The sequence below is a fragment of the Lutjanus erythropterus genome, chromosome 18 (genome assembly GCF_056507025.1).
Source record: "Lutjanus erythropterus isolate fLutEry1 chromosome 18, fLutEry1.hap2, whole genome shotgun sequence".
In the NCBI taxonomy this organism is placed as follows: Eukaryota; Metazoa; Chordata; class Actinopteri; order Lutjaniformes; family Lutjanidae; genus Lutjanus; species Lutjanus erythropterus.
In genome coordinates, this window is record NC_139334.1 from 22546850 (window position 1) to 22562349 (window position 15500).

General features: G+C 39.4%; 1 protein-coding gene across 1 annotated transcript in view; it reads right to left on the reverse strand.

Annotated features, from left to right (window-relative positions):
- Positions 1-15500, reverse strand: part of fndc3ba (fibronectin type III domain containing 3Ba) — a 145476-nt gene that overhangs the window by 102787 nt on the left and 27189 nt on the right. The window contains exon 2 of the mRNA XM_084742012.1: positions 2590-2736. Within this exon, the coding sequence (XP_084598138.1) occupies positions 2590-2706 (117 nt within the window). The 5' untranslated portion in view covers positions 2707-2736. The remainder of the gene's footprint in view (positions 1-2589; positions 2737-15500) is intronic.

Genomic DNA, 15500 nt, shown 5'->3' on the forward strand with positions numbered 1-15500 from the left:
GACAGAAGAGAATACAGTGCTGCTCACTGGCAACATTGTTGCACTTAAACACAGCATCAAGGACAAACTGGTGAAATACTGACAAATCTTTTTTTTTCAGATTTAGGGTATTTATGGTTATGTTAGTACAGACAGAATCACTGTGATGTCACGCAGGCACTTTCAGGTAGATTACAGGTATTTGATTTGAATTGCGGACAACTTTATTTATGTCTGTTATCAATTTCTAACTGTAACTTTTAAGGTTATATAGCTACATAGTGGTCTGACCTTTCTGCTAGCTTCTGTTATATGCACTGTTGTTTGCTGGCATTTTTGATCAATCAGCTCCTACAAACAGTAAAGTAGTAAGCATACAGCATGAATTTCAGATGAATGAGATGTGGGCACTCTGAAAAGAAAACATTCAACACGTAGCTGCCATTAAATTATATGTATGTGATACAGGGGTTTTCTAGTGGAATTTATTGTAAACAGACATTGTGACTGGTGTTATATGGAAAATAAACCTCAGTTTCATTTTTTCAGAAAGGAAAATGAAAGAAACCCTCAGAGAGAAATTACATTATATTACAGCTACAGCTAGCTTAGATGTGATGGTGGCACTTAAGCTCTTTACACTTTCTCCATAATGCACATCATACCTATCATACAACAATATACTGTTGCGTCCTGACAGTGTACAACATCTGATGTCTTTTGCTTTGCACCAAAGGAACACACAGCAACACAAAGATAAACACACACACATAAACAGGTGTAGGCAGGTAAACACAGATAGACAGGCCGGAAAGCTGATAGACAAGCAAGCAGACAAAAACACAAACTGAAGTATGCAGTCAGACTCAACACAGACACTTGTGTGCCCACACAGACACCGAAAGGGTAAAAGAGATACACACACACGCACGCACACACACACGGTGTAAGACAGACCCAGAAACAAACAAATACACACAAACACGGACACACGCATGCAAAGTCAAAATCTATATAATCATCGGTCTAGGGCCCTGATTCCACACTGGGAACCAAGTTTAAACTGCAGGGTGTTACAATAAAAAGAGCTCCCTAACTGCTGTGTGTTACAGCCAAAACCCTCCCTAACTGTTATGTGTCGCAGCCAAAACCCTCCCACCGTGCTTCCTCTGGGCTATGAGGGAACAGGCATGGGGAAGATACATAAACATCATCATCATCATCATCATCTCTCATCTTCCAAAAGCACACGGTGTAAACTGCTATGCTGCTATGCTGCTCCTGTGACAACAGGATTAGACCCAGGTCAATTAACTGTGATGCTTTTTAATTACGCTTCCTCCCGTCTGTGCAGAGCTCGGGTGGGGCTTTGCGCTTTGAAGGTGATCCAGTTGGCTCTGCGGCTTCTGATAAGATCAGTCAGTCTCAGAGAAGCAGTGGAATCCTTCTCCAAAGTAATTCAAGCTAAGGCCTGGGATCCATCAATGGAGCCAGTTATAGGCTGCCTAACAGAGGTGGTAAAAGTACACACATAACATACTTTTGTAACATTTCAGGGGCTGTACTTTTTCGCTTTTATGTGAGTAAATAATTTGAATCAGTGCTTCAACTTTTCCCAAAGTATAAAAGTAAAAAAGTCGCCCTCTGAAGGACATTTGTACCAGCTGCTAATGTGCAAAACTAACTTCGGCTTTCCTCCACAGTCGAGCCTCCCTCACTGTTTCATCTCGTTACATCTTTTTATGTCTTGTTACATCTTATTTGTCTCGTTGCCTCTTTTTCGTCTTGGTGCATCGAGTTCGTCTTGTTGAACTGTTTTCATCTTGTCACGTCTTATTTGTCTCGTTGCATTGGTTTTGTCCTGTTGCTTTGTTTTCATCTTGTTACTTCTTTTCTGTCATGTGGTATTGTTTTTATCTTGTTACATCTTACATTACGTGTCACATCGTTTTCATCCTGTTGCATTGTTTTCGTCTTGTTAGGTCTTTTTTTGTTGTCTTGTAGCATTGTTTTGGTCTTGTTATGTCTTTTTTGTTGTGTAGCATTGATTTCATCTTGTTACATCTGATTACACTGGACTTTTTTTGTCTTGTTATGTCGTTCTTGTCTTGTTGCGTCATATTCAACTCGTTACTTCTGTCAGGTGTGTTGGGAAGGTTGTGCACAACGATCCAAAATAAAAAATTATCCATGATTCCACTTAAATGCATTAAAACTAAAGTAACAAGCCTGCTTTGAAAATGTGAGGGGTAGAAAGTACAGATGTCTGTGTTAAATTGTACAGTAAAAGTAGGGAGTAGAAGTATTTGTACTTAGTTACTTCCAACATCTGGAGTCAGTTATAGGCTGCTAAAGAGTCTGAATGATGCAAGTGGATGTGCCTGTGTTCTTCCTCGTAAATGACAAATGCTTTACTTTAACAGCCATTCATTACCTGTGACGACACGACAACAAAGAGAAGAGCCTGCATGACTGTTTGATGTGTGTTCTTGCATGTATTTGCATGATGAGTGTGTGTGTGAGTGTGTGTGTGTGTGGCAATACAGGAACGTTGAAAGAAGCACTTGCGAGGATAACTGAACATAAACGACAGATTGAGCGAGTGTTTACCTGCTGCGCTGCGTCGCCGTTAACCATGTGAGGCATGAGAGGGACCTCCCCGTTCAGGAGGGGGGGCGGAGCCAAGTCCAGTGGAATCTGGTCTGTCATCATCATTGTGACGTACATTCATGGAGAAATTCACTGAACTGCCCCTACCTGGGAAAGTACAGAGAGGCAGAAAGAGAATGAGGAACAGGGACGTCAGCAGTGTTCGGTTATTCACACGCATGCAGTGACTAAATGACATTTCCTTTGTCTCATCACATGATGTAAGCAAAAAAAAAAAAAACAGATTAGGTGTTTTTTTCTGATTTTAGTTTAAAGACAACAGATGAGGTGTTTTTTTCTGATTTTATTTTAAAGACAACAGATCAGTGACAAAAAAGGGGAAGAGTGAACTGTTGGTGGTTTTTACTGTCTGCTATTGTTGGTCTCAAAGATGCAGAATCAACAAAGAACACAACATTGCCGAAAGTCCAACCCTCTGTTTGAAATTCTGAGGAACATACATTTTTGCTTTCTTGCCAAGAGGAGAAAATATGTCTACTCTGTAAATATGAAGCTGGAGCCAACAGTCAGTTAGTTTAACTTAGCATAATGGTGGCTCTCTTTAGAGGTAAAAATATCCACCTATCAGTTCCTTTAAAGCTCACTAAATAACACACTGTATCTCATTAAAAAAAATGTTTCCCCTGTTTCCAGTTGTCATGCAAGGCTAAGCTAACCGACTGTAGCTTCCTCTATCTAACTCTCAGCAAGGAAATACGCTTATTGGCTTTCTTGCCAAGAGTTTGACAAGAAGACTGATACTATTCACATATCTGTACTCTAAATATGAAGCTGGACCCAGCAGTGAGTTTGCGTATCTTAGCATAACGGTGAAAAGAGCTAGCCTGGCTCTGTTTGCGGATAACAAAATCTGCCCATTACACATTAAACAACACACTGTGTGTCGTTTGTTTAGTCTGTACGAAAACTGAGAGGTAAAAAAGGTAACTATTTCCCCTTGTTTCCAGTTTTTATGCTAGGCTAAACTAAATGACTGCAGCTTCCTGTATCTAACTCTCAAGCAAATACGGATTTTTCCCAAGATGTCAAGCTATTCCTTCGAAGTACGCTTATTGACTTTCTTGCCAAGAGTTTGACAAAAAGATAAGAAGCTGGAGCCAACAACTAGTTAGTTTAGTTTAGCGTAAAGTCTGGAAGAAGGTGGAAACTCTGTATCTCATTAATCTGCACAAAAACGTAGACATAAAAGGCCAGCCATTCCCCCCTGCTTCCATCTACTGTGCTAAGCTAAGCTAACTGGCTGTAGCCTTATATTGAATGGACAGATATGAGACCAGTACGAATCTTTTTATCTAACTCTCACCAAACAAACAAACTTGTTTTCCACAATGTCAAACTATTCCTTTGTTAAAAAAAAAAAAAAAAAAAAACTAGCAGTGTATTTCCATCAGTGCTAATTGTGCAATTTCCTCATCAACAAAACAATTTCCCACTTCATATGAGCGTAAAAACCTTTTTTGCAACGTTGAGGAGCTTTTATTAAATTAGGCTGTTTCCATTGGGTTTACTCTAATTGTGCAGTTTCCATCCCAGTTTCGATAAGCACTTGGATCAAAACCGAGATACATCTGCAGTAACAGAGGCGCACACGAAACATGACAGATAACCATACGTCCACTGGAATAACACATACTAGAATGGGCTTGAGAGAGAGGATTTATTCGAACAAAAGGTGCACACAAGCAGAACAATGAGCGATGGAAAGATAGCGATAATTGGCCAAGTCAAATAAGGTTAGAAAAGACAGACTTGTGCACAAGAGAAGAGAAAAGAGACACATGAAAAGAGGACACTACATTATTCCAGTGTTCCTAACAGATTAACATTAGAGCTTTCCTAATATGTTTTCTTTTCCTCTCATACAGGCTTTGTGCAGAGAAATTAGCTTTGGTAAAAAAAAGAAAAAAATACAACAAGTCACATCATGTCAATATAAAAGAAAAAAAGATGAAAGAAGCAGAGCAAAACAGAGATGAGAGTGAGAGACTAATTCAAAGCACTTCATCGTCAACAATAGTCCTGTGAAATACAGGAGGGATTATAGTGAATATCCTGTTTGGAGGATTAATAAAAAAGAAAAAGAAATATTGGATGAATAAGGTCTTAGTTTGGTAGGTGAATAGAGATAACTGCACCTGCTGTTAGCTTTGCAAATACAGCAGATTAGTACTGAATATGAACATGCAAACATATCAGAAGAATAGGGACCAATATGGAAAAGAAACAGAAAAAACTTAAAAGACTAAAAGTAAATGTTTGTTGTTTAAGATTTACACAGCCATAAATCCTTCCAGGATGCTGTGATGTTGGCACCACAACTATTAATGTGAATTCAACCAAGCCCTATGAATTCTGTGCAGCCTTGCAATTTTGTCCAATCACAGCAACTTTCATCATCGCAGCTTCCTGAGAGTTCCCCCAATCACTGCAGTCTCTCTCACACACGTCATATATGTACGTCTCAGTGAACCAACTCAGTGTTTTACAATTTGCTGGTCACTGGTACTGAAAAAAACAAAAGGTTTGTCATCGTCATTGTGCACTTTCATATTTTAAAATTTTGCTTCTTGGTGGAACACCTGCTGTGTATTTCTCCTCTTACAAAGAAAGCATTTTTTTTCTGAGAATTTTTGTGATGCTGAGCCCTTTTTGGTAAAGTTACTCACTCAGAGCAGAGTGTGGTTTTGTTCTCCCCGGAACAAGTTGCCTTAGGGTTTTTTTTTTTTTTTTTAAGATGAATCCCCCCCACACACACACCTCCAAACAAAATGCAACACCTAAAAAAAACACTGCAACCTAAATCACAATTTACAGAAAAGCTGTCATGAAATCAGACATGTTAGGCCACAACAACCCTTTTAAAAAAGTCTAAGAAATTCTGGAGGGACTGGACAATTTTTTTTTTTTTACGTGTATCGTTTCATATATGTGACATTTTACATTTATCTTGTGGGGCTAAGTTTAATTTCACATTACACTAATTTACTGAGGGTCTTTTATCTACTTTGACTGTCATATACAGTACATTACTTACAAGTTTCAGTGAGGGATATAATGATATAAACATTTAGTAAAATGTATCTAGATCTTTTCCATATGGGAAGTCTTCTAAGGGCTTCTGGGGTCAATTGTGTCGGCGCTCTGTGGAGACTAACCCAAAGAGCTAAATCTGGAGATGGTTTCTGCGCTTGCATAATAATAGCAGTAAAACCGAAGAGCATAACTATGAAAAAAAAATAAAAACAACAACCCAGGCCATTCATCTTAAGTGGAAAATAACACGGCTTCACTTAATTGGCTATAGGGCAAGAACAAACAAAAAAGAAAACCCTCGGCGATGTGTGTCAGCGGTGCACGTGGTCCTCATCAGGGTTTTAACCGAGCTGCTAACCCGAACTTTAGCAGTCAAAATGTATGTACAGCAGTAAAAGACACAACCCGTACAGTGAAGTGAGCAGTGATACATATGCTGTCTCCTGAAGGAACACACACACACACACACACACACACAGCCAGCTAAAGTGTTATGCAAATGCTAACCCAGCCTGAACACACACAGACATACAGACATACATACGCACACATATACAAACACACACAGATTCCTCGCCAGGGATAGATTACTGAATGACGTAGGTGTTTCTATTCAACGCTGGTGAGTGAAATCACTGCTTAAAGAGCTACTGATGAATGGCTATAAGCTGCTATTAGCACACACACACACACACACACATATACAGTATACATCAGAGGGATAACAGCAAGAAATAGAAGTATTTGAGGGGGTTCTGATTTTAACTCTTCAATTATGATGGTAGAATACACTTTAAAAGAGTTTTTTTTTTATGTTGCCTCTTAATGCTAATCAAAATACACATTTTAAACCATAAATGTTATTCAGCTTTGATTTAGAAGGTCTACAGAGTCGACTTGTTATGGTCGAGACACTGAATTTGTCGAAAAATATAAAGTTTACCAGTCCTTGAGAGGTATTCCCACCTTTTTTTTTAAACCAGGAAGTGAGACCGGGGTGCTTAGGGTATAGCAAAACTTTTTTTAATGCCTGATTAAATCATGTTGACAGAAATCTGGGACACAACTTCGGAGAAAGACGATTCTGACAGCACATTTTTACACCAGTGTTATCAGTAGGTGTTGTTAGTGTTGGATTTTGAAGGCTTTTAAACAGATTTTAAAATTGTTTGAAGTTGTGAATTCTTGACTGGGACACGGGTGTTTTCTGGCACAGAGCAACTTCAGAAACTTAAACTTCTTAAAATCCTTAAAGAATATATTTTCACCAAAAAAGGAAAAAAAAATAGAATGTTGGTTTCAGAGAAGCAAAGATTAATTGACTACTAAATTAACTGTCAACTATTTTTATACTTGATTAATCATTTTGAGTCATTTAAGAAAAAATGTTCGAATTCTCTTATTTCAGCTTCTCAAATGTGAATAGAAATATGGTTTGTGGATAAAACAAGACATCTGTGGATGTTGCTTTGGGAAATAGTCGTCAAATTTTTCACCATTTTCTGACATTTTTAGACCAAACAACTAATTGATTAATCGAGAAAATAAGCGACTCATTAACTGTTCATGAAAATAAGATATATATAAGTTATTAGTTGCAGCACTATTTTGTTGTTGTTGTTGTTTGTTTTTTGTTTGTTTTTTGTTTTTTTTGTAGGACATGATTTGTCCCAATTCTGAAGAATGGGTAAATACACACAAATGTGCGCATGCATGCATGCACGCACGCACGCACGCTCACACACACACACACACACACACACACAGACACCCACAGACAGACACACACGGCGTTCCTCTGAAAACAGCTGTGTGTCATTGTGTGTCTTTTCTTTCAGCTGGTCGTCTTCTAGCACTGACAAGGTCTTTGAAAGGGTTAGTAGATCACACAGCTGTGGCTCATACTGTTGCAACATAAACACACACACACGCTCACACACACATCACCCTCTGTGTGCTTTTTTGCCTTTGACTCTATCTCTTCCTTTAATTCTTGATTTTTTTTTTTTTGCTCTTCCTCTGGTCTCCCTCTTTCTCCATCTGAGCCCCGTTCCCAGCTCAGCCTGGCCATCCTGCCTTCAACACACACACACACACACACACACACGCAGAGTTGCGTCCAGGACACATCACAGACAGATGGTAACACCACTCTCTGCTCTGCCAGGAAAAAGAGAAGAGCGAGACAGAGAAGAAAAGGGGGGAGGAAGAGAGAGGGAATGAGTAAATGAAGGATCGGCTTATATGATAAATAGGGAGCGAATGAAGACGAGGACGGGCCAAGACATCTCTTCCAATAACCCTGTGTTCTTAAAATAACCCCTCATTTTCTAGAGAAATTCATTGTACTTATGCAATCTTTTTTTAAAGTCATAAGTACACATCAGCCTGAATCACAAGCAGAAATGCGTGTTTGAGGGCCTCTGTTCTGCATACAGGAAGTGAGGAATTTCAACTGGAAAATTACAGGTGGGAAGTAAAAAAGGTAGAAGGTAGAAATACTTAGTGCTTCAGCAGAATTTTCAGGTATCTGCATTTTACTTGAGTATTTATGTTTCTGACAACTTATAAACACAATTATCTGGACTTTATATCCCTCACATTTTCAAAACAGACTCGGTACTTAGGTTTTGATGCATTTGTGGGGAATTATTGATCAATTTATTTTTGCATGATTGTGCGCCGCTTTCCAAACATCGAGAACGATTTCATCCTAAATAGATGAGACAAGAACACAAAGACAGTTCCCCGGTGTATCCATCAGCTCATATCACACACAACAGACAGGATGAAATACATAAAACATAAACAGGACAAAAAAAAGTTGTAAGCAGACGAAAACTACGTAAAAAAAACGTGTCAAAATGGCGCAAAAGACGTAACAAGATGAAAGTGGCATAAGACGAAAACAATGCAACAAGATGAAAATGCAAAAAAAAAAATAAAGAAATAAAAGGCAATATAATAAAACATTTGTTGGCGTGTCTGAAAGGAAAACTGTCTCCTTGTCAAAAAAGAAGAAAAATTACAAATTGTTTGTGGTATCAAGCAGATAGTTTTCCATAGTTTGCACGCGTTGAAACATTTCATTCAAAAAAAATTCAACATCCTCCAGAATCCGTGTCCTGGTTCTGTGGATAATCCACAGTGGAACTGATGAAACAGTCCCCATGAAGGAAAAATCTCAGAAGACACTAGCATGAAGCTAAAACCAGGGGATGACTAGCTTAGCTTAACATAAAGACTGTTATCCAAGCTCGTTCACCATTTAACACATCTGGGTTATGTACAAAAGTGTAAAAACATTACTTTTAGGGGGGTAAAGTCTTGAACAAAATCCATCTGTATCTTTCAAGAACAGGCCAGCCGTTTAACCCTGATTTCAGTCTTCATGCTAAGATAACCGTCTCCCGGCTGTGGCTTAATTCATATTTAAAGGTGAAGTACACCACACAGGGAGACAAGCCATCCTACTTTAGGAGCAGAGGGCAGCCGCTGTGCAACACCCAGGAACCCAGACCGAGCCAGTGCCTCGGCCAGGGGCGCCGACTGGAGAACTGATTTAGCATACATGTTTCTGACGGCGGGGGAAACTGGAGGAGAACATGCAAACTCCACACAGAGAGACGCCGCCTTCAAACTCATCTTGCTGTGAGGCAGATTGCTGCACCGTTGTCCCACTGGACAGACATGAGTGGTATCCAGCTTAGAATAAGCATAATTCCCAAAATGTCAAACTATTCCTTTGAAGCAACGATAGACCAGTCTAGTAGATAAAAACAAATGTGTTGTGTTCAGCCTACTGATGTCTTGTTATATAATTCCTTGGCTTTGGCATCCTCTAAATTTAAGCACTTAACCTTTCACTGCAATTTGGAGCAACTGATGTGTGAAATTGCACAGTGCAGGAGCAACTTTAAGAAGACAAAAAAAAATGATTATCCATTCGTCTTCAGCCATCTGATTCTGTGAGAACTTGCCTCATAAGGCTTAGTCATGGTGGAAGTTAAAGGAGAAATCTGTAATATATTTACGGTAATAAATCATGGAATGACCGTGATGTGTCATCACAGATCAAGAAAACAGGCCAAGTTGATGTACTCGATATTCTGACATCAACGCTGCAGCTGCGGTGCCCCCTTACAAATTTCTATTCCAGGCTGGAACGACCGTTGTTGTTTGCCTGTTTCACATTAATTTAGTGCTTAGATTAATGCCAAATGTTCACGAAATGAGTAAGTGTCTGTTAATGAGTCATAAGAAATCATTAGTAATCTTGTAGAAGAAGCAGATGTTTATAACGGTTAAATTGAGCAATAGTTTAATGGACTCTGGTAGGCAGAAAGGAGGCAGTCACTGAATTTCAACTCCAGAGTGTTTATTTTCAGAGCAGTGGGCTTTTTGTTTTCACAATAACAGATTTAACTTTATTTTGACAGACAATTGACAGCTGATAAGCTTACAGTGGAGGTCTTGTTGTCGCTTGTTATTGCGAAATTCCGATGTTGCGTGCTTCTGCAGTTCTGCAGAACTCCTGCAGCCTGCAGATTTCAACCTATTTAATATACAGCTCCAGATTGCTCTCTGGACTGCAGCACTCCCTTTTGCACATGCAGTCGCTACATACTGGTCCTTTAAATGTAGGGAAAATGTAGATGCACTTTCTATTTTGCAGCTGTTCTGTTCTGTGTCCCGTTGCACAAGTTTCCTACAGGATCTAATGCACATAAATTTAATGTATCAATGAATGAATAATGACCTCTGTTTTCCAGTGGAATCATTACCAGATGGATGCTGCTGTTGATAGCTTCAGACATCACCACGCACACACACACACACACACACACACACACACACACACACACACACACACACACACACACACACACACACACACACACACACACACACACACACACACACAGTGGTTTCCGTTCCCCTGTGGAATGTGGGAGGAATAAGGTGTCGATTCCCAGCAGGGATAAAATGTTAAATTGAAAAATTCCATGTTGAATCCAGAAAACAATCACCCACTTGTCTGGGTGTATGAATGTTTGTGTGTGTGTGTGTGTGTGCATGCATGTACACGTGTCTGTGTCATTAGACAGAAAGCCCTGTGTAAGCATGGAAACTGCCTCTCTAACATAAAAGATGCATAGAGTAAAACACACACACCGAGATGTAACACGCACACACAGAAGCCCTAGATATTCAGGGGCAGTTCTGACCTCATAACACGACAGTCATTACTCATACAGCCATTCATCATTCACAAACACACACACACACACACACGCCCAATGACTCCAGTTTGTCCATCCTGATGAAGCATACTGGATATTCACAACCACCTAACAGACTGTCTGACTTACTTCCAGTCGACTGCTTCACACCTCTCTCTGCCTGCCCTGCCATCATTCACACAGCCAAAGAAATACAAACACAGACGCACACACACACATTTGTGCACCGTCCAAACAGCCAAAAACTCTTGAGACTGGTATTTCTTGCTCTCATTCAATTTGGTCTTGGAAGCTAGTCTTGAATTTTTCATATTTAGCAAAAAATAAATAAATAAAACCACATTGACTAAACAACACTCATTAAATTTAAATGATCTTTCTGACTCTTACAAACTTGTACTTCTTGTTTTCTACATGAATGAATGAATTATTCACACACAAAAAAAAACTCTCTGGCAGGACAGTGTGAAAGTGATCACATGTCCACTTCCTCTTTACCTCAAACCGCAGCAGAGATTTTGATGACATAAAGAAGATAAAACACAGAGACAGCATGCGCAACATACATGTAGTTCTTTGACTTTGCTGCACGAGTAAACGGAAGCTTTTTAATTCTTGCAGCTTGTGGAGATCAAAGTCAGTCGAGTCATTGTATTCGTCATGCAGTGCATTGCTCAATCGGTGCATCAGCATGTCTGACTTGGTTTGGATTTTTCCTCTGCCGTTGATGACAGCAGGAGGAAGATTCATCAGCGTAATTAAAAAAGGTTCTGTTTGGGAGTTTGGGATAGTTCAGATTATTTAATGTAAGGTTGTATGAGGTACTTATCCATAGTCAGTGTGTTTCCTGCAGTAGATTCAGGTCGGCACGGCCCCAGTTTGGAGAAGCAGAGAGGAGCATCAGCACAGAAGCTATGCAATGAACTGACAGGGTCAACAGCAAAAAGGTATTTTAGCCACTTACAAAAGTGATACGATATATTTAGAATATAAAATATGTCACCATTTTATCTTGCCGTCAGACAGCTTTTTCGAAATGGAAACTGCCTTTATAAAAGCCAAATGTTGCTCTCTTTAAACCAACCAAACTCCATAGACAAAATCAGTAATTTTACCACACAGAACACGGGAGATGCTGGTCTATCGCTGCCTCGATTGATTAGTTTGTTTGTGTTATTGTGTGACTTTGGTGTTTTTAAAAGGTCATTTTGGATTCACGGAGGTCGCACAATAACACAAACAAACTAACAGAATGAGGCAGTGGTAGACCAGCAACTGCAGTGCTCTGTGACGTAAAATGACCCCTGTTTAGCTTTACTATGCCTTTAAAGGCTTAAAAGTAACTTAAGTTCAAACATGTAAAATAACATTTCATTTTCTAAAGTTTTGTCTAATGTTTATTTAAAATCTAAGTTCTTTGCTCTGTCATACATATTAATATTTTTGATGAGTAATTTTGACCAGAAAAGTTCCATTTTCCATGAGCATGGCGACCTTGAAGCTTTCCCCTGCAGTTTGCCTTTAGGGCTGTTCATCATAACATTATTCCAACCCCTCTTGACCTTCTGCACATTTAGATATCACCAAAGACTCACAACAGGCTATTGTTTGTTGTCTTTCTGCCAATCTTCGACACAGTTCAGCTCCAATCATCAGGCCGATAAACCTGTCGATAACTTTGGCATTTGCTCACAGGCATTACAAACTTTTATTTATAATTTGCGAATGCGGAAGCACCGGTCTTTTTAAAGGAGGATGACACATGGCTCACACATGACTGACGTGACAAGTCCTTCTGAGAAGTGAATGTGTCACAGAAGAAGATAACCATTGATTTCAGATGCAATCCCGCCGTCCACCAGAAGCACTATTATCAAGGGACAGGTAGTGGAGATGATGGAAATCTATAACAGTCTAGGAACTCGGAGAGAAGGCGAGTTGAACTTTGAGAACCAGACAGACAGACATAATCTGCAAGAAGAGTCAGCAGCAGCTACTTCTCATCTGGGGAATGTGTTTGTCTGAGGTCCAAACAGGCAAGATAGTGCTTTTATATCAGTGCAAAACACTATAGGATATCTGAGGCTGTTCTTTTGTCTGGTAACGGTAAATTCTCTATTTGACTGCGAATTCAGGGTAATTGCTCAACTGTTGTGTCTTTGTCTGGTGTTGTTTTAGCATTTGGATTAACGCAAGATTAATATGCTGTCGCAGAACTATGCATGATGATATCAAACCGACATACACAAACACACCGACATGCAGAACAGCGACAGAACATATTATGTCAGAGAATTACATCTCAGTTAAAGCAAACATGGTTTCATGAGAAGCTTAACCGAGGCCTTTTGGTCAGCAGTGGAAAGCTCACCAAAAAGAACCACAGTTTCCTGTCCTGGAAAACAGTTCAGTGCAGAAACCGTAACCAGCAAAACGCTGTCCTAATATCCAGCAACAGAGAGAGAAAGACAGACTCTGAGCTCTTTTATCCGGCTTTTCCAGGAACTTGGGAACTCTTTCAGGAACTTCAAGCTGCTTCTGATTTTGTTTCCTACCGCAAAAAAAAAAAACTGCTCTGCAACCAAGGTACTAGTTTTCATTGGGCTGCAAAATACTCGGGCGGAGTTTGGACTACTGAACTTTAGTGACTGCTTTGCAAGAACTTTACACAGCCGCCATGTTTAAACTCCAGCAACCATGTGATTAAAAACAAAGAAGCAAGAAAGAAAGTACAAAGAAATTGCTGCTGTTGCAATTCCTCATACTACTGGCAGTCTTATTGTGAGCTGAACCTAAGCTTCACGTGCTCCCCCGTCAGTATTCACACAGTATTCAATATTCACAGCTCCTGAGGCACAGCAGGAAATCAAATACAAATACACAAGACCAGTTCCTGTCAACGCCCCAAAATGTTTTTCCGGTGGCAAAGAGGCTAAACAGAGAGAATAAAAGTATAGAGCAGAAAGAGAGAGAGAGGCAGCAGATTCTAGAGGAGAAAAAGATGGAGACCTGGAAATGAGTGGTGCAGGAAAACAAAAAGGCAGAAGAGAACAGCGATGGGAATCAAGAACTGGTTCCAAATTGTCCGATCTATCGGAATCATGTGCCTCCAAGTTAACTAATTCCTTTCACTGATTCTAGTATTTTAATTCTGACAGTCGTGGATTGCAAAAAAAATGGCAAAAAGATTGCAGAGCACCTTTTTTGTCCTCTGTCTCTTCACTGTGTTCAGAATCAGAGATGTTGTGTTGGCAGTGAAAACCTGTGAAAGCCTATTTTTTTTTTCCAACACAGAAAATTGATCAACACTTGATTTTTTTTACTGGTCTTACATAAAACACTTCAAACCTAAAAAGCTAGGGGTGGAACAAATAAATCAATTCTCTTCAGTACTGTGAACGCTTTGTCTGTTAGCTCAATGCTAAAACATAATGAGAATTCTCATTAACGTGCTAATGGAAATTAGCACCGCAATAGCATGAACTCAACAAACTGATCCCTTATACCTCACATTCTTAATATTAAACTACATGCTTGCTCAGATATTTAGGCATAGATTTACTCTGACCTGCTGAGACAAGCTCGCTGTAGCAGCGACACTCCACCCTGACCAGCTAAAGAAACCTCAAAGGGTCAAAACTCACATTTGTGCTGTGTGCAGCTTGCAGGCGCTCTAATCATTTTGGCCTAAAATCTGATAATCTTATTCATGCTTTTAAAAGTAGTAGTTCACTTCACAAAGTATTTAATTTACTAATTTTACAGTAGTATAGCAAGCAGTACAGCTCAAAGAAAACTCAGACAGACTGACTGACGTGTGATGTGTATTATTTCTGGAAATATGAGTCATCATATACCGTCTCTAGAAGTGACAGATTTAACTTTTTTCCCTGATGCAGTGTCAAACAAGCAAACGAATCACAAGAAATCATAACACTGACTCACAATACATTTTGAATCTGCACCCAAGTATCATGAATAGTATTAAATCAGGAAATAAGTGTATCATCTCTATAAAAAGGTAAGGCGGGTTTCACCAGTGTTGTTGGGGGTTTCACCAACCTTTTCATGTGAGTTCAGCTGAATGCATCCCGGCAACTTCCTAATTTCAACATTACAATCACGAATATGAATTGTCTTTAGGTTCATTTGAACTAACAAAAAAGAGAAATAAGAGAGAGCAAGAGGGAGAATAGAAACTGAAACTGAACTTTATTTCCTGGTTATGTAATGTTATTCTGTGGTTTAACAGTCATGAGTGACAAACAGAGATTAACTCAAAGGCTGTGGCATCATATGAATATGTCAAACAGACCGAATGCACGCTCAGTAAGCGCTCAGCATATGTGAGTTTCTTGTATAGACAGACTATATTAGCTACTGGCATGAGCTTCCAAATCGCATTAGTGTACGATTAGCTGAATGAGAGAAAATTAGGATCAATCAATCATTTCCCAAGCAAAAATGTCAAACATCTGCTGGTTCCAGCTTCTTAAATCTAAGGATTTGCTGTCAACCATGACAGTAAATGAAGAGTTTTTGGGTTTGGGACTGTTGGTTTGACAAAAGAAGTAA